This window comes from Mesoplodon bidens (genome assembly GCF_964165515.1).
Source record: "Mesoplodon bidens genome assembly, chromosome: 3".
NCBI lineage: Eukaryota > Metazoa > Chordata > Mammalia > Artiodactyla > Ziphiidae > Mesoplodon > Mesoplodon bidens.
Genome location: NC_138178.1, coordinates 177,702,870 through 177,721,997, shown reverse-complemented (window position 1 = coordinate 177,721,997; position 19,128 = coordinate 177,702,870). Strand labels below are relative to the sequence as shown.

Here is a 19,128-nt window from a genome sequence, read left to right as displayed (position 1 = left end):
CTGGGGCCCGAGCACCACCACCCACACCCATCTCCTGCAGCCTCCTTGACCCCCGCTCCTCCCAGCCCCGGGGCCCCAGCCCCTTGGGGGCTCCAAAAAGGAGGGGTTCCCCTGCACAGCTTCATCACCTCAGCTTTGACTACCAGGAGGCTGGACCCCCGCCTGCCCCCATGGGAGACGGAGGGAGGGCTTCTCATCCCACCTGGCCCAGGACCAGCTCAGCTGCTGTCAGCCAGTGTGGCTAACTGGGGGTGTTCTTAAATTACACTTAAAGACCCCATTCAACCCAGCGGGGAGGCTGGTGAGGGGCAGCTGGTCCACTGGCCTCCACAGACCAAGGTGCCCACTGCGCCCTGCTCTCTCAACCCCAGCGTCAGCCAAGGGCACCTGCCCAGCCGGCTGCAGCGCAGAGCCCCACCCTCTTCCCGGCAGCAGCTCAGGGGCCCTCCTGCTGCCCTGTGGGTCCAGAATCTGGACTCTTCATCCCAACAGCCCCAGGCATCCAGCAGTGCCAAGTATGGGACACGCAGCCCGCCCATCCTCTACTCAAGTGTCACATGCTCACTGCTTGGAAGGTCACCACTCCTGCCACTGAGCCCCCAAGCTGGCCGGCCGGCTGTCCCTCCAGGACCAGGGTAGGTGGGGAAAGAGGCCGAGAGCAGGGTTCCTGATGGGAAAGACCCCCCCAGCATTGGGGTTCCAAGGACTTTGACGTGACAAGCACAGAGCACTGGGGCCAAACTCCCACGTGTGCGCGCGCACCTGCATGCGTGCGCGTGCGTGTATCTGTGCCCGTGCACGCCAAGTAATAAATGTGTCTTTCTGGGGGTGGCGTGCTTCCCACCAAGCTCATTATCTTCCTCAGCTTATTAACAAATCGCATGGCTTCACACGCGTTTCCCCCGGGACTAAATCTCCCCATCTGATCAGCATAATGTGAAATAAGTAAACACTGCGATGCTCCAGCCACCATCGGCCAGCAGCCACCTCCCTGCCTGCCACCCACCCGCCCCAGCCCTGGGCCCTGCCCAGGACTGGCTGAGTCTGGACCTTCCGCCGAGGGCTCAGAGCCGCACCAGATTCCCAGCCCTCACTGCCCGTCATGGCCCATGGAGGGGCCTGGGGTCCCCGGGACTGTCCCCAGGACCTCCTGGTTCCCCTCACACATCTGCCAGCCCTGGGAAACTGCCCCCCACGACCCCTGCGTGAAGCTAACTGGGGTTCTTCAGGGCAGGCCCTCGGGGTCACCGTGGTGTTTATAGGGCAACAGTGAACTGTGGGTAGAAGGGCCCACCCTGGATCACACAGGGCTGGAACATGAGGCCAGCCTTGCCCTCCCAGGCCAGGCAGGGGCACCAGACCACTTGTCCCACTGCCACTGCTTCCCAGATTCCCGATTCCCTTCTGGCTGATGGAGGAGAAGATGCTTTTCTCTCCAAGGAGAGAGAAAAGAGCACGGCAGGGGGGCCAGCAGGGAGATGGGACCGTGAGATACACCCCCTGCCCCGGTGCCTGGATCTCGGAGGAGGGGTCACCTGCCGGGCCGCCCAGCTCACAGCCGTCTGCTTTGCTGCTCTGAGACAACCCCACCCCAGACCTGGGGACCAGGAGGCGTGATTTCGGGGCCTCCCTCAGGCTGGGGTTTCCAGGCCCAAAGGGCTCGAGAACGGGAGTCCCCAGCTGGAGCTCACCAGGCCCTGGGGGCACCTCAGCATCCCCCCAGCATGACACAGCCCAGAACAGTCCATCCTTGGGAGATCCCAGGCCTCCCACTGCCCGGTGCACCCCTCTGAGTGGACCAGTGCAGGGTCCAGAGGCTTGAGAGACACGTGAACATCTAGGCTCACATCCCTGAAAGGGTCGGTCCTGCCCGGCTTCCAGAAAAGCCGGGAAACCCCTAGAAGGCCCCAGAAACCCGAGCCCAGAAGCGGATGCAGGGAGCAGAGATGCCAGCCCACAGCTGCCTGAGTGTGGCCCTGAAGCCCAGGCAGGGCCGGGAGGTGCCTGACCTCGAAGGATAGGCTCTGGGTCACTGAGTGCTCCCTTGGTCCCCCTCACTGCCACCCTGAGGGGCGGCCTGCTTATCCTCTCACTTTCCCAGTGAGGAGACTGAGGCTCAGAGAGGTGAGGTCACTGCCCCGCCCAGCATCACACAGCAGGAAGTGCAGGAACCAGGCCACAGACCTGGCTCTGTCCTGTTCCAGAAACGGAACTGGGGCAACACTGTGCTTCCTGGCTGTGGGATGGATGCCCGCCAGCAAGTGCATGAGACCAGCCTTTTGTGACAGGCTCAGCAGATGAGTGTGTTGGCTGAGCCTGGATCCCCCCGGAGGAAAGTCTCAGGCTCAGCCAGAAAGAGCCCCCGGCAGACTGTCCCTTACAGAGACAAGAGCAGTGTCCCCCTGTCTGCAGGGCGGTTTAGGGACGGACCAGAACCCCAGAAATGGGCCACACATGTAGGCAGCGGGCGGTCTTGAAGTCAGGAGTGGCCAGCAGGCCTGGGGGCACAGTGGGCCTTGCAGCCCATCCAGGCAATGGCCACCCAGGTACCCAAAGGGGCTGAGGTTCTTGTCGGGGTTGGAGGCTGGGGTCTTGGTGGGAGCTCTAGGAGGGGTTGGTGAGACAGGCATGGAGGCTCAGGGGATTCCAAACGTGTCCTGCTAGGACAGTCACCGATGCGTGGTGACCAGCAGGGACCGGCAGGTGACATTCACAGCTAAGCGGGCCCCCAGGAGGGTCAGTTTCCCATCCCAGGGCTGCCACTGCGCACCCCTTCGGGAGACCCGCAGGGCCCTCGTCAGAGGCCGACCCTTACGCTGGACCCACCACCCTGCTTCTAGCGCGGCCCCTCCCTCCATCGGCTGCCCCTCCCCCTCGGCTCCACTCATCCCTGTAGGAGCCCCGGAGCTCGGCACGTCATTAGAACTGTGTCCACTTCTGAGCAAATCAAATCACCCAAAGATGAGCGGCGAGACATGGAGCCGGGACCTTTGCTCCTGGGAAGAAGGCAGCAGGCTCCCCGGGGGCTGGAGCGACACGGGAAACCCCCTGGGGAAGCCTGGCTTTCGGGGTGTGCTGCGCACCCTGGGTGGATGGGGGCGGGACCGTGAGTCAGCCCTGCCCTGAGGTTAGAACAACAGAGGCGGGCGCTTGCTGACACAGGTGAAGAATCGTGCCCATGGAGCCCCCGTGACCCTCACTATGACCTTGTTGCCCTGTTTTGGAGATGGTGAAACCCCAGGTGCAGAGCTGGGTTTTGCACCCAGGCTTGGTGCCAGAGCCCACCTGTAACCTTGACGCTCTGCCGGCAGCCTTGGGAAGCACAGTGCAGGACGGCCTCCTCACGCCTCCAGGCTGCAGGCCACCACCCGCAGATCCCGCCTGCCCCCGCGCCCAGAAAGCCCCGGTTCCTGCATCTTCTGTCCCCCTTGGCTCGCCCCAGCCCAGGGCTGGGCACACAGGGCTTGGGAAGTCCCCACCACTGACTGTGTCCCACGAGAATTCCTTCCTGAAGCCAAACTGCAAGGACGTGGAGCAAGCACCAGCCTCTTCTGGACCTCAGTCTGGGGCCCAGATGGTGGCTGATCCGGGCCCGGCTCAGGGGACACAGTGTGGCTGGTGGGTGGGCAGGCGGGGCCGGCTCAGGCTGTAGATCATCCCCATCCAGTCCCGAGTTCCCAGCCGAGGCTCATCCTGCCTCGTAAAGATGCCAGCGAGCCCTGGGCCAGCACAGGCAGGCCCACAAATCAGCACCAGGCACTGGATTTAGAGCATCACCCCTCTGCCAGGCAGATCAGCCTCCCCAGGTGGCCACCGAGGCTGCAAGAAATACGGCCCCATGTCTCAGCTGCTGGAGAAACAGGAGAGATTTATTCCAAACCAAAGAGGTCTGTGTCTGCTGTCTGGGCGTCTCAGACACAGCCCGGCAGTGGCTCCTTCCACTGGAGGGGAAATCAAGGCACAGGAGGGGGACCTGCCCGGGACCCACAGTGCCACGTCTGTCTCAGGCCCCATACCCAGGGGTCCATTCTGGGGGTGCTCGGGTCACCAGCTGCCCCCAGGTTGGGAGTTTTCTCTCGGTGGAGCACCTAGGTCGTCTTCAGAGGACATTTGAAACCATTTGTTAACCTGGACCGTGTTTTCCCAAATAGCTGAGAAAAGCAGAAGCCAGTGGGGGAGAGGCTGCCTTTCTCCAGATTGGGGGTGTGGGCAATGGCTGTCCCTGGAGATGGCTGGAGGCGGTGGGCAGACCAGATGATCCATGGCAGGAGGCCTGGCTGCCCAGGGGGTGGGCGGCATGTCCCAGCTGACCTCACATTCCCCAAGTGATGAGAGCGTGAAGGCGGGTGTAGGGTGACCTCACCCTGGAGCCGCCCTATGGATTGTCAGGGACATCACTGCCCCTTCTCCAGCCCTGGGGCCGGGCCGGGTGGCCAGGTCACACCAGCTATTAGTCCAGCCTCGTGGGCACTGAGACTGCAGCCCCAAGCCCTCCAGCCAGCAGGCCGCCTCCTGGGTCAGCCACGGAGTCCACTGTGAGGCCCAGAGCCTGGCACCTGGCCTTGGAGGAGACGGACCCAGCCTCGGGCAACCCCCAAGGACGCCATCACCACTCCCAGATCTCCAGGGTTGCTCAGAGGTGGGGCCTGGTGCCTCCCCCGCACAGTCCCTGTCCCCTGGAGCTCCCCTCTGCTCAGGGAGCCCCAGGAGGGGACCTAGGCTGACTGCTCCCCCCACCTGGGCACTCAGAGACTGCAGCGCCCCCAGGGCCTCAGCCCTCACAGCTGTCATCTCAGGGGCTCGGGGCGACCCCGTGCTGGAGATCCAGGCCTGCAGGCATATAATGCCCAGTGGGAGGCTGGTGAGGACGCTGTGGCCACCGACACAGAGTCAGCAGAAAGGCCAGGCCGGGCAGGCCAGGGTGGGGAGGGGGCCCCGAATTTGCCACTGGATGGCTGGTGGGCCGCCCATTCCAGACTTGGCCACCTGGGTAGGGCACAAGGGCCTCCATGCAACCATCGAGGACATTAAAAATGAATCCGGGGGCTTCCCTGGTGGCGCAGTGGTTGGGAGTCCGCCTGCCGATGCAGGGGGTGCGGGGTTCGTGCTCCGGTCCGGGAGGATCCTGCATGCCGCGGAGCGGATGGGCCTGTGAGCCATGGCCACTGAGCCTGTGCGTCCGGAGCCTGTGCTCTGCAACGGGAGAGGCCACAGCAGTGAGAGGCCCACATACCGCAAAAAAAAAAAAAAAAAAAGACTCTGGCCAAATGCAAGGGCTCTCAGTGGCCAAAGCTGGAGGGATTTGAGTAACATGATTAGGTAGTATTGGATTATAACCCAAAGTATAAAATAAATATCCGCAAGTCCATAGCAGTAGACGTAAGTGATGGTATAATTAACAGCTCGCTTCTGTAGGATAATTCCAAATCATTTACGTAGGTGCCACCGCCCTTTCATGGTGTTACCCTGGGTGGGACCCTGGACCAGATAAAGGACATTAGGGAAAATCTGAACAAAGAATGGACTTCAGTTAATAATAATTATCATTATAACAAATGTACAACACCACACTAATGTAAGATGTTAACATTAGAGGAACCTGGGTATGGGGTATATGGGAACTCTCTGTACTACCTTCTGAATTTTTCTATAAATCTAAGATAAAGTTTATTTTTGAAAGGTGATTCTGAAACAAATATAAGATAGCAGGAGGCTAAGGTTTGGTGCAGCTGGGTGGTGGGTACATAATGAAACTCTGTGCTTGTCTCTGTAGGGGTTGTTTCTCCAGGTAAAGAGGGGGAGGGGGAGGGGGGAGGGGAGGGGAGGGGAGGGAAGGGAGGAAGACATACATTCATGAAGGCCTCCAGGCCTGGCTACCAGGCCCGCCTTTGTTTGGAAGGCTGAGCAGAGCATTGGTAGTTTTTAATCTGGGATGAAGTAACCTGGTCAGAAGGAAGTTTGAGGAGGACCCTCTGGCTGCCCAAGGCTGGAGTGGGGCGCGGAGGCGGGTGGCCCCCAGGCAGGGCAACGGGCACAGAGGGAGGGCCCACAGGGCAGGCTCCAGGTACGGCGCCTGCGGAGGCCCCGCCCCGGCTCCCACCCCCTCCCAGAAGACCCCTCCCCGAGACCTCCAACGTCCCTGTGCGCCCACCTGCCCCTGTGCCAGGCCACGCTGGACTCGGGGACGGGGAGACGCAATGCCCCTTGGCCCTTTGCCCATCTGGTAGGGAGATAGTCGCTGGGCCTGGGCCTTACCGTCCCCAACCACAAGGGTCCCCAGGGCCCCCAGCCCTGAGTTCCAAGAGGGTAGGGTCCTCCCTGAGCTCCATCCCCCACCACCCCCACCACCCCACTCTACAGACCTGACCCACAGGAAGCCGGGCTTCTTGGCCGGCCCAGGGAATTCCTTCCCGGCCCCCTCCCAGCCTCCTGGGCTTCCTGTGTGGAAACGGGCCCTGGATCCCGCCTTGGTAAACACAATATCAGGAGAGAGAAGTCACCCTTCGAGCTTCCTGTTTGCTGGGCGCAGACTCCAGGGCCAAGCCCCGGCCCCCGGGGGCTCCAGGCACCCTGTTGGGGCAAGTAGCGGGGTCTCCACCCGTGAGACAAACCCTCCCCCACCCAGGGCTGCAGGGAGATCCCACTGGGGGCCTCGAACTCCCCTGGGACCATGGGGCCAGGGATTCCCAAGTGAATGTCATGCACCCCAAGACAGGTCGTGCATGCCCCCCTGGATGGCACCGTGCACCAGGAGGCCGGCCAGGGGTTTTGGCACTGGGGGGAGACCCAGGGGTGGGACGGACGCCCAGCCACGAGCACACAAACGGTGGCGTAAACAGAGGCGGGGACTTCCCTGGTGGCGCAGTGGTTGAGTCCGCCTGCCGATGCAGGGGACACGGGTTCATGCCCCGGTCTGGGAAGATCCCACATGCCGTGGAGTGGCTGGGCCCGTGAGCCATGGCCGCTGGGCCTGTGCATCCGGAGCCTGTGCTCCGCAACGGGAGAGGCCACAACAGTGAGAGGCCCGCGTACCGCAAAAAAAAAAAAAAAAAAAAAAAAACACAGAGGCGGGAACTGAGGCCACTACCCTCCGCTGCCCCTGCCCTAGACCTGAGGAGAGCGCCAGGTGCCCCCCGAGGGGCGGGCGGGCGGCGGGTCACTGCTGTTTATTTAGGATCCGTCACTCCACCCCCGCCAGGCCACAGGGCTCAGGCCCAGTGGGAGCCCCACAGGGGAGGCTGACGTGACCTCACCCCCATTTCCCAGGGAGGACACAGGTCAGGAGGGGACAAGGCCCCACAGCTGGCATCACTGGGGCCAGAGCCCAGGAGACAGATGGCCCCACGGGCAGAGAAGGGCCCGAGGCAGGCAAGAAGCCTGCTGCAGCCGGGGCTCCAGACGGCCTCAGGCGGCCTGCCAGGCCCCCGCACCTCTGCGGCCACTGCTCCGATCCCTCCGCCACTGTCCCCACTGCTGTCACCCGCCCCAGGGCCACAGCTCGGGTGATCACAGGAGGCTCAGGACCGAACGCTCGCTCTGGAAGATCCAGACTCTTCTCCTGGCACCTGAAGCACTGGGCGGGGGTCCAGATGAGGCCCAGGAAAGAGGGGGCAAGTCTCCCCCGGGGGCCGCGAGCCAGGTGCTCAGTTCCCGCCCCGCCAGCCCACCCATGCTCCCTGGCTCAGGCCTGTTCCCAGCCACCGCTGGGCCTGGTAAGGCCCCCGCCCCTGGTCACCCAGCCCAGCCCAACCGCCCCCCCCGCCCCACCTCCCCACGTGGCCTCCTGGTGCCCAGGGCTGGGGCGGGGGGCAGGCGGAGCAGGCCTGAACTCACAGAGTGAGTCAGGCGGGCACCTCGGAGGCCGCAAGAGACGTCGCCTGGGTGGGCTCGTGCCCCTGTCCCGAGTGGCCCAGGCAGCCCCCCGCCCTCTGCTTCCACCCCAGACGCGGCTGATCCCGGCCCTCCACCGGGAACGCCCCTCGTCCTCCCCTCCCAGGAGGAGGGACCTGCCCACTCTGGGTGTCGGCTTCCCCAGATGTTGAATGAGAAGGATGCCCACAGACCCCCGCCTGCAGCACGACAGGGGGCGGCCGGGCTTTGCTCAAGGAGCTGGGTCCCACGCCACTGCAGCTTTCCCATCCATAAAATGGGCATTCTCGTCCTCACAGCTGCTCCTCCGCTGGGTTCCCAGCCTGTAATGACAAGGCTGAGGGCTTTGATGGTCCCGATGAAAGACTGCCCAGGCTCCCAGGCTAGCCCCAGGACAGGGGGTTCCCGTCCAGAAGAGCAGGCGCTGCCCTCCCGAGCCTCCCCTGGACTGTGGGAAGAGGGCTCCGCTGGCCCCAAAGGTCAACTGCCCCAGCCTGGGCCTGCTCCACAGAGACCCCCACCCAGGACAGGTGCTGGGACGGGGGCCCAGGAGGATCAAGGGTAGGAGGGGCCTCCTCGGTGAGAAGCAGGCTCTGGGCCCCTCAGTGACTGGGGCTCAGGTAGGGGAGCAGGGGTTTCTACGCGGAAGAAAGGGACCCACCCAGCATGCCCCACGCAACATCCCATCCCCCACACAGCCCAGGTGAGATGGTGCAAGGCATGCTGGGAGCAAGAGCACAGCCCTCAGAATGGATCCCAGGCTCACAGGCCAGCCCTGGTCCCTGAGCACGGATCCCTGACCCACCCAGACCCCAGCAGCACCCTGGTCCCTCAGGATGGAAGGGCCACCTAGCCGGGCCAGCACCTCCACACAGCAAGGTCAGACCCTGGATCACCGGATCCACAGGGGGGCTTCTCAGCCCCTCCCTTCAGATCACAGGTCCTGAAAGGATCTATGTCCCCATCCCACCCCAAGTCCCACCACACCTGTCCCAACCCCCCAGAACCCCCCAAATTCAGTGACAGAGAAGAAGGCTTGGGAGGCATCAGGCTGGCCTCAGAACAGAGAGGGAGAGCCTGCAGGGTGAGGTGGGGGGTCCAGGGTCCCGGTGCCTCTCGGCAGACATGCAACCCCGATCCCAGGGGCCTCAAATGCCATCGAGAGCGGAGAGCGAGGAGGCAGCCCCGGGCTCGGTGTGGGCAACCCTGGGGCTGGACCACGTGGGTCACACGGCCACACAGAGGACCGGGCCTGTTTGAGGACAGGGAGGGTTCAGGGAAGCACCTTGCAAACTGTTAAGTGCTCTCGGTCTTGGACCTGCTCTGTCCCGGGACGCTCCTTGAGGCGAGGCCTCGTTCACTTGTTCGCTCATTCATTCATCCGGCATGTGCCCCCAGGGCCCCACTGGGGCCCAGCCCTGTGCCCGATGAGGGGATGCAGCCGTGACTCAGACCCCACCACGCCCCGAGGGGCCCCATCGAGGCCGGGAGATGGGCTGAGACCAAACAGGGTGTGACGTGCTGGGTGGATGCAGCCCCAGGCAGCCAGGCCACCAAGGAGGGGTCCCGACACTCACCGCCCGGAGGGGAAGTCTCAGGTGTACGTAGGGGCTGCGAGAGGCCCGGCTGGCTGGGAGGGGCCTCAAGGTGCCCGCGTGGGTGCCTGCGGTGGGGACACCCAGATGGGGTGGGGGCGGCAGCCAGGGAGCATCCAGGGCCATCGGGTAGGGCGGCCTGAGCACAGCAGAGAGGGGTGGAGTGGGGAGGGTGGCTGTGCTGGGTGGGGACCCCCTCTAGTTCAGGGGGTCCTGAACCTTGACGTGCCCGTGGAGTGTCTACTTGTCTACCTCCTGGAAAGGCAGGTGGGAGTCTCCCGAGGGGTCACCATGGCCGCTGCCAGGATTTCCCCAGCTAACATAACCTCTGGGAAGGGGGCCAGGAGCCCACCAGAAAATGCTGCTTCCCATCAGCCCAGCCCTTGCCCCTGGCTCCCTTCCTCAGGACCCCGAGAGCCGGGCAACTCAAGACGGAGTGGCTGGGGAGGGGGACAGAGAGGAGATGGGGGCTTGCATCCCAGCCTGCAGGAGGACCTCCTCCCGGTCAGTGCCTTCTCGCCTACAACGCTGGTCCCTGCAGGGGCTGCTGTAGGGTTTGTGGGCAGAGGGAGGGTCCCCTGCTGACCCTGAAGCCCTCTGATCCCGTGGATGCATCCTTCCAACGTTCTGCGGCCCCCTCGCCCCAGGACCCTCAGAGGACTGCATGCCCAGTGAACTCAGGAGCCACGTGAACAATGGATGCATCTTTTATTCACAAATAAAAGCTGTAGCAAGATATTATCTACACGTTTGTACAAAGGTTTGGACAACCCTGGAAAATACATGACGATCAGAAAACAGAACCCGTAGTGACGGGAATGTCCCGCTCGTCAGCAGGCTCACCCCGGTCTACATTTGGCAACAACTGCCCCCGAGGACCCTTGCCCTGCTTGGGGACCCCCCAGAAAGAGTCCAGCCGGAGTGACACCTTCCATAGAAAACCATAAAAACATAGATCATTTGTCTTCAAATTCCAACTGCAAATACCTCATTTATAGGCAAAACGATATAAAAATACGAACCTAACAGAACCTTTACAAAACCCTCCCCCCACCATTTTTGTGTGTGTTGGTTTGTTTTTTGCTTGTGGTTTTGGTAAGAATTCCTGCCGTGGAAGAAGGCGCCAGGTGCCTTCAGCTCAGCCCTTGGGTGCCGCCCTCCCGGTGACCTCAGAACAGAGCAGGTCCTGGGGAGAGGAGGGTCGGCCATCCCCGCCTGGGAGACCCCACCGGCTCAATCTGCGCAGAGAACACATGCAGGCCGAGGGTCTGGAGACCACCAAGGCGGGCTCTGCTGAGAGGAAACAGCTATGAAAGAAAAGCAACCCTGAATCCTAAACCAGAGCCCGGTGAGCCCGGGGCTGTCTTGCTACATGGAACTGCTTGGCTGTAAAGGCGTGATCAGATCAAACAGTAGGGCCGGCGGCCCCAGCGCACCGTCTGCTGGTGTCTTGAGTCCTTAGCACCAAACGCGAAAAGGAGAGAAATCCAGTCCAAGGTTAAAGGCACTTGCATTGCTGTCGGGGGCGATAGTCCTCCCGTGTCCCGCTCACTCGCTCCTCCGTCCACGTGCTCGGCCGGCCCCTCCCCCGCCTCACGCTCCATCGCCTCCAAGACCCGCGGGCCCCCACTGGACCCTCCGCATCCTCGTCCCTCCAACCCCTGCCACATCCTCGCTCCATCCCACGTCCCGTCCTCGAGCCCCCGACACCCCCGTCCCCTCCCCCGTGTCCCAGTGCCCAGCCTCAGACGTCCACCTCCTGCGGCCCCGGGGCAGCGGTGGCGGCAGCGACGCTGATGTCGAAGCAGGTGACCATCATGACGCGGGCCTTGCACAGATTCACGCACTGCTCCAGGGCGGCCGTGGCGCGCTCCAGGGCCGCCAGGTACTCGGCCGACTCGGGCTCCAGCTCCGGGTCCACCTCGACTAGGGATGGACGGCAGACCGCTGGTCAGGCCGGGGTCCCCGCAGGGCCCAGGAAATGCTTCTCTCCCTCCCAGCCTCTGGGTCCCCACCTGGGGCGGGGTGAAGTGGCTGGACTGGGGGCACAGGTGGGGCGCGGAGCCTGGGGTCCTGCACCTGCGCCTCCCGGGGCGTGGGGGGATGAGCGGGGAGACTCACACTGCTCCAGCCAGCGGCCGGGCTCCACCATCAGCCGGCCCTGGGTCTCAGCCAGCTCCCCGCGGAGCGCCTCACGCTTGGCCCACACCTCCTGCAGCCGCTGCTGCCTGCGCTCGGCCAGCCGCAACTTCGCACTGACGCACACCGGGCCCTGGGCGGCGGGGACGGTGGTGGGTGGGCTCAGGCACGGAGGACGACCTGCTCCCAGAGGCTCCGCGAGCTTTGCTCCACCCCCCGGGCCCGGGCAGGCGCACAGCGGGGCCTCAAAGGAGGGCAGGGGTAGGACCTGGGACCCTCCTGCCCGAGGGGGCTCACGCCACGTGCTCCCAAAGCAGCCTGTGCCTGTCTGGAACCCGGGCCCAGGACGAGTGGGCACGGCGGCAGGAAGCACGCTCACACCCCGGCATAACTCCAGGGCACGAGAGCGGTGGCCTCAGGACCCCTCCAGCCCCCCACTCGGCCCACAAGGGCCATCGAGAGATGCCAGGGGTTCAGGGCCGAGCGGGGCCTTTCCTACCTTCTCTGCATTCTGGGAGGGCTGTGGACAAGAGGGCAAGGTGAGGTCAGCGAGCTGCCCTGCCACCCCCAGGGGCCCACCCTGCCCTCCCAGGACCGCCTGCCCCGACCTCGGCCGGGTCCTCCCTCGGGGGCAGGCGGTGCCGCTGCAGGCGCTCCACATCATCAATCTCGTACACCTTGATCTCGAAGGGTTCCTTCAGCGAGCCAGCCAGGGGCAGCGGCAGGTCCACCCACTGGCCGGGGAGGCTGGGCTTGCGGCCCAGGGCAGCGGCATCGGGCAGCGGGGCCGGGATCAGCCGTCGCCGCTGCAGACCTGCAACAGAGAGCCGGGCGCTGGGTGAGCAGAGGCTGGACCCCAGCCCCCAGCCCCCAGCCTCGGACTGAGAGAGGTGCCGGGCTGCGGTTCTGACAGGCAGAGCCCACGGGGGCCCTCCCAATCCTGAAATGCTCAGCCTAGCGCCGGCCGGAAACACGGCCACCCCTGCCCGCCCGGTGGAACAGATGGGCTCCTGTCCCCCAGCCCCTCCCCGAGCCGCCTCCCGCCTGGACGGCCACACCCTCCCTACTGGACAGCAGCCTCAAGGGCACACCCGCCAGCCCTGGAGGCAGCCCTCGGACACCCTAAGGGGCCACGCTGCTTCCTAATCGCAACCGTCTCTACCGCCACCACCTCCGGACAGACTCCCAAGCCAGGCCCACGCTTGTGGCACCACCCACATCTCCCAGCACACCCCTCCCTGCTCCCCACGCCGGCCTCCTGCTTTCTCAGCCCACCTTCAGCCAGGGCGTGCATCCCCCACCCCCCCGGAGGACATCAGCCAGTGGCCAAATCCCCCCAGCCACACAGCATGAGAAACAGGCCCACCCTACCCGGGTCCCCAGAGACAGAAGGTCCAGGGGATGGAGGCAGGGACAGCAGAGCAGGGGGCTCCCAGGCAGCTGGCCACCGGCCACGGGGGGGAGCACCAGGCTTCGAGCCCCAGACCCAAGTCCTCGCCCAGCTCCCCACGCCTCGGCAGGGCGCCCCGTGTGGGCCCACCCCTGCCAGCCCGCTCTCAGGGGATGGGGACCAGCCTCAGAGGCAGCGTGGGGCTCAGAGAAGGGCACACGCTGGGTGCGTCTACAGACGGCAGGGGCTGCACACGCCTACGGCCTGAACAGCCCCAGGCAGGTCTGTGAAACCCTCGAGGGCCGCCCACACTGGGATCCACAAAGGCGGTGCCCAGCTGTCAAGTGCGGCCGGCCCGGACCCTGCAGGGGCTGCGCCACACCCACCTGTGGCCCTCTTCTTGGGGGACTTGAGGCTGCGGGAGCGGGCGCCCGGGGACGCGGCCCCACTGTCGCTCATGGAGTCAGGGGCCGAGGAGGCGCTGCCGGTGGCCTCACTGTCCCGCATCATGCTCTCGTAGCCGCTGCTGCCGCCGCTGTGGTAGAAGAGGGCCGTGCGGCCCATGGCGGGCGGGAGCTCCCCGCTCAGCACGCTGCTGTTGTCACTGCCGTGGCCGCTGCTGTAGCGCTGCGGCCGCCGCGGGGCCGTCACCTTGCTGTATGGGGAGGGAAGCACCGGGCCCGCGGGCGGCCGCTCCTTGGACACGTTCACGCCGCTGTCATTGCCGCTGTCCGAGTCGGCCGAGCCCCACAAGGGGCCACTTCGGCCATGGCCTCCGCCGGCCGCCAGCTCGTTGACACGGCTGTGGGCGGCCCGGAGCGCCTGCTTGGTGCCCATGATGGTGCCCCGGCTGGCCTTGGCCCCAACGCAAGGCACCGCTCGCGGGGTGACCCTGGGGCCCGTCACCGGGCCCCCAGGGGTCCTGCCCGCCGCAGGGGCCAGAGGCTTCACCGAAGCACCCAGAGCCCTAGACCCTGCCGCCGGGCTGCGGCCCTTGCCCCCGCTGGTGGGGGGCTTGGGGGCCCCCACGCCCTTGGCCGGGCTGCCCCTACAGGCAGGAGTGGGCCCAGGCGTGGGGCTGGCAGGCGGCACACCCAACCTGGGCACAGCCCGGGCCGGCCTCCCAGGGCCTTCCCTGGCCTTGCTGCTGCCGTGCACCAGGCCCTCCTCGCACCGCTCCAGAGACCCGTTAGTGGCGGGATGGCACCCTGCCTCTGCCTTGCAAGCCCGGGCCTTCAGGCTGGACGTGGCCCTGGGGATGGAGTGGTCGGCCCGGCCGCCAGGCCTGGCCTCCCCCTCCCCTCGGAGGAAGGCAGCAGCCCCGGCCCAAGCCAGGCTCCCGGCCTGGGGAGGGGCCGGCGCCGGGCTGTTCTTGTGCTCCAGGCTGGACTTGCGCACCGGCGGGGCCGGGGGGGCCGCCCCCCCGCCAGGCCGCGGGAAGAGGTCCCCTTTGGAGGCCACACTCTTCTTGCTGCTGGAGGCGGCCTTTGGGCTGCCCAGGCAGGCCGCTGGCTCGGCCGAGGCGTCCCCGAAGGATGTGGAGGGCGTGGTCACACCCAGCGTGGTGGCCCCCCTCCGCAGCGGTGGCATCTGAGCCACGGCCTCTGGCCTGTGGGCCGCCCTGCCCACCTCACAGCCGTCCACCACCCTCCGGGCACAAGCCAGCATCGGGGCCAGGCTGGGGGCCCTGCTGGCAGAGGCCAGGGGCAGCGGGCCACATTCGTCCGCCCGGAGCAGCCAAGGGTCCTCGAAGAGGCCTCCAGGGCCAGGCGGGCCTGGGGCCAGGCGGGGGCAGCCCACACGACTGGCCGCTGAGGTAGTCCTCGGTTTGCGGGGAAGGCTGGAGTGGATAGTTGGTGCTGGGGCGGCGCCCCGTGGAGACGCGGCGTGGGGCTCCCGGCCAGGTCGGCTGGCAGCTGCCGTGGCCTCCTCCGTGGGACAAGGACTCTGGGTGGGGCCGGGACTGTCCGGTCTGTCAGGCTCTGAGAACTGAAAGCTGCTGTCCTCCAAGGAGCCGTCCAGGATCGGGGAGCCCAGAGGGTCAGGCCCCGCTGGTGAGCCAGGGTTGAAGGGGTCTGGGCTGGCCGGCGAGGGAGGCCGCGGGGCGGGGCCGAGGCTGTCAGCCGTGCACACGCTGACCTCGCTGAGCCACGAGCCGATGGAGGAGCCGTGGCTGCCGCCAGCGCCGGCCGCCCCGTCCAGGGCCCCCCCAGCCTGCGAGGTGTATGCGTCGAATTCGTCGTTAATGCTGCTGATGATGCTGACTGGCCTCGAACCCGAGGCCAGGGCCCGCAGGGAGCAGTCGCTGCCGAGGCTGGCCAGGCTGGAGGGGCGCCCAGGGCCGGCCAGCGCCCCCAGGGACAGCTCCTCCACCAGCGTGAACACCAGCTCGTCCTCGCCGTTGAGCTCCACGGGCTGCTGCAAGGTCACCGTGGTGGTCAGCAGGCCCCGCTCCAGACACTGGCCGCGTGCGGAGGGGCGGGGGCAGCCCTCCTGCCCGCTCATGCCCACGGGGGGTGTCCGTACCACACCCACACCGTCGGCCCCCGCAGGCTCCTCTGAGGCCCCGCCAGCTTCCGGCTGCCGAGGCAGTGGGGGGGCCGGGCTGGGCAGCGGCCTCCTGCCTCTGCCCCCCGTGGCCTCATCTGGCACAGGCAGCTCAGGCCTGGCACCGCCGTCGTCTCTCTGGTCACCACCAGCTTTGGAGGGTTCCAGGGCACCCCGGTGGGTATCTGGGCCGGGGCTGCCGCGAGGCGTGCTGGCGGCCAGCGGGGAGCCCACGGCTTTCCTGGGGGTCGCGGCCTCGGGCAGCGAGGGCTTCCCGCCCCCGCGGGCCGGGCTAGCCTGGGCTCCACTGGTGCCGCCCAGGCCTCCTGGGGGGCCCTCACTGCCGTGGATGCACTCCAGCCGCTCCTGCAGCTCCGCGAAGGTGCTGCAGCGGAAGTGGTCGGCGTCACGCGGGCCCTGGGAGGGACGGCGGCGGCTCAGCGCGGGGATGATGGGCACGAAGTCGGGCGGGCCCTCGCTGTCCGTGAGCTCGCGGTCTGACAGCGCCGCCCCCCCCGGCCCCACGTAGATGACGGTGTCGCAGGACTGCTCGCTGCTGGATGAGTAGTCGGGGTCACCGGGCGAGCTGGGGGCCAGGTGGTTAGGGTCTGGGGCTGCAGAGCGCGGGTGGAAGGGTCGCAGGTGCGGGGGGCGGCGGGCATGGCCTTCCTCGCAGGAGCTGTCCCCACCCGAGGAGCTGGACGCGTACTGGGGACAGAGCAGGCCCACCTGAGCGGCCTCCCCGCCTGCCCCCCCTTTCCCGCACCCCAGCCGCACACACCACGCTCCAGTGAAGCAAGTGACAGCGCAGCCACCAACCGTGTCCCATCAAGCACTGGACCGGCACGAAAGGTCTCAGGCCCCGAACATAACCGGGCCTCCTCAGCAACTTCCAAGGAAGCGTTAAGCCGAGTCACAGGGAGGTGAGAACACGTGCCCTCAGCACACAGAGAGTAAGTGCAAACCCAGGATTCAGACCCAGGGCACCCCGGGGCACCCCTAACTCCACCCTCTGGCCCGACGGAGGGCTGCGTGGTGCATGCCTGCTGGACCAGGCCTGGGAGGGGTACAGCCCACGGGCATCCCACCAGGCTGCCCTGAGCACACACCTACCCCTGGGCCAGGCAGATGGAGACCAGGCAACCACAGCCCCCAGTGCGAGCAGGTCCGGTTCTGCTGGGGGCGACCTCGAGCGTGGGCCCTGCCGTCTCTGGGCAAGGCCATGTGGGCACAGCCCTGTGACCCCAGGGCACGCGGGGCCCCAGCACCCCCACCATGCAGGCAGGGGCCCTCGGGGAGAGGGAGGGGCAGGCGGGAGGCGGAGCCAACCTTGACCTTCTTCCTACGCAGGCGGTGGAGGTGGGCGGCCAGCTGCACGGTGCTGAGCGTCTCGGCGTGGCGGGCGGGCGCGTCGGAGACATGGGCGATCATGGTGGTGCGGCAGTTGGCGGTGGCCAGAGTCTCCCGCAGCAGCATGGTGAGCCTGTGCTCCCTGGGGGCCGGGGAGGGGCGGGGGTCAGGGGCTGAGGGCCCAGCAGGGATGCCGGGTGGGAGGCTGGGCACGTGGGCTGCTGCAGGGCTGGAGGGAGGGAGGTGGGCCTCTCGCTGGACCAGGGCCAGGCCTGGAGCCTCAGAGTCGGGGCTGATGCCCACCTCTGTTCCCCATGCCCTGGGCACCAGGACACCCCCCCCAAGCCCTCGGGCAGCAAGGCCCCTCAGGTGATGGAGGAGCAAAGAACTGAGGGGCTCGGGGACCACAGACACGCTGGACACGCCTGACGTGGGCTGGGCTGGGCTGGGTCCCCAGGGCCCCGGCCAGGGGCCCACCACTCACCTGTAGGGCACGTGCTTGGCTCCACTGACCAGGGCCAAGATGACGCTGCCCAAGGCCGACAAGGACAGAGACGGCGGGCCCCCGGGGGCCTCCCCACCCCGGCCGGGTGCCCCCTCACAGCTGCCGAAGTCGATGAGGTGCAGGCGGCTGCGGCCTCCAGACACTGAAACCACAGGGCAGGAGGGTGAAGGTTCGGCCGCAGGGCACCCACACCCTGCCCCGCGGCCCACGCCCGGGACAGTCCTGCCGAGAGGGAGGGCGGCCGGACCCACACCAGGCAGGCGCCACGGCCACCTACTTCCGCCCCTGCCGCACTTCTCCACTCGGTACTGGTACACGTGCAGCGTGAAGAGCAAGTGAGAGCTGCCCAGGGCGTCCTCGCCGCCGGCCCGGCTGGTGCTGCGCGCAGCCAGTGCTGCGTCCAGGTAGAAGGCCGCTCTCTCAGCTGTGGGCGCCCGCAGCTCGCTCTGGTTCTGGAGCTGCAGACAGACGGACAGCAGGGACGGCGCCTGAGTGGCTCGGGGCCAAGCCGCCGCCCCCACGCGGCCCCCGAGCCCGCGGCCCTGCTCCCCGCGCGGCAGCCTCGGCGTACCTGCGCCCCGCAGACGGGGTCCTCCCGCAGGTACACCCCCGGGGACTGGGCGTCCTGCAGGCTGCCGGAGGCCACCTCGGCCAGCAGGTCCCGCAGGCTCTGGTCCCGGCCGCACACCTCCACGGCCGAGACGCGGACGGAGAAGCGGGCACCCACCCTCTCCTTGCGCTCGTCAATGAGCCTGAAGAGCCAGGAGATGGCGCAGGGCACGATGCCCAGGCTCTGGGGCGAGCTGTCCTTCCCGATCATGGTGTAGGACTTGCCTGGGGGCCAGCGTGACAAGCCCTCAGAGCCCAGCCAGACCCGGCAGCTGCTTCCCTGGCCCTGCCCGGGGCCCTCAGGGCCAACCTGGGGCCACTGAGACCCCGGGGGCCTCTTCTGACCCACTCCATGGCTCTACCTTCTAGGCCTACAGGGTTTCAGCTGCCTCTCCACAAGCCCCCCGCCCCAGGTGCCCACCTGCTGCCCATATGGGATATGCCCACCCACCACCGCACCCAGAAATGGCGCCCAGCGACTGCAGAGAGGGGATGGTAAGGGGCGTTTACCAAGGCTCATGTGGCCGAAGGAGAAAATGCAGCCATCAGCCCCACTGACCACTGACTGGAGCACGTCGGCCACTGTCCCCGAGCAGACCTCGGCCTGGGGGAGGGGCACAGAGTCAGGCAGCCACCGGCCTCCCACCACTTCTGTCTCATCACGTGCAGACAGTGAGTCCACGAGGTGGCCCGGAGGGCACCCAAGACCAAGGACACAAAAATCTCCACGTGGACACACGACACACACACACTCATAGCATGAACCAGCCAGACACAGCTGACAGGCACATGCAGTGAACACGTGCACACACAGAAATCACAGTGCCCTCGCGGCCACGGCGGGCACACACCATGCTGCAGGCATGCACGGCACACACGGGACGCATGGAGGAGCATCTCTGGGAAACAAAGCACCACTCGGAAAGCTTCCATGGGGCATGGGCTCTGAAAAACTTGGCCTGAGAACCAGGCCAGGAGCTGAGTGGAGACACCACGAGGGCTGGGGAGGCCAGCGAGGAAGGGGAAACACAGCCGGCCTCCTCTCAGCGCCTCCTCCCCCCGCCCAGCCCCGGCTCTGCACGAGAAGGGCCCCGCCCCCGCCCGAGGCCGCCACTGTCACCCTC

General features: G+C 66.4%; 1 protein-coding gene across 1 annotated transcript in view; it reads right to left on the bottom strand.

Moving 5' to 3' along the window:
* Positions 1–10,194: 10,194 nt before the first annotated feature.
* KIF26A (kinesin family member 26A) overlaps positions 10,195–19,128 on the bottom strand; it is a 40,602-nt gene continuing 31,668 nt past the window's right edge. The window contains exons 7-16 of the mRNA XM_081228937.1: positions 18,515–18,608; positions 17,967–18,229; positions 17,673–17,853; positions 17,375–17,537; positions 16,870–17,032; positions 13,380–16,248; positions 12,212–12,417; positions 12,103–12,123; positions 11,586–11,736; positions 10,195–11,390 (exon numbers count right to left, since the gene is read on the bottom strand). Of these exons, the coding sequence (XP_081085063.1) occupies positions 11,209–11,390; positions 11,586–11,736; positions 12,103–12,123; positions 12,212–12,417; positions 13,380–16,248; positions 16,870–17,032; positions 17,375–17,537; positions 17,673–17,853; positions 17,967–18,229; positions 18,515–18,608 (4,293 nt within the window). The 3' untranslated portion in view covers positions 10,195–11,208. The remainder of the gene's footprint in view (positions 11,391–11,585; positions 11,737–12,102; positions 12,124–12,211; positions 12,418–13,379; positions 16,249–16,869; positions 17,033–17,374; positions 17,538–17,672; positions 17,854–17,966; positions 18,230–18,514; positions 18,609–19,128) is intronic.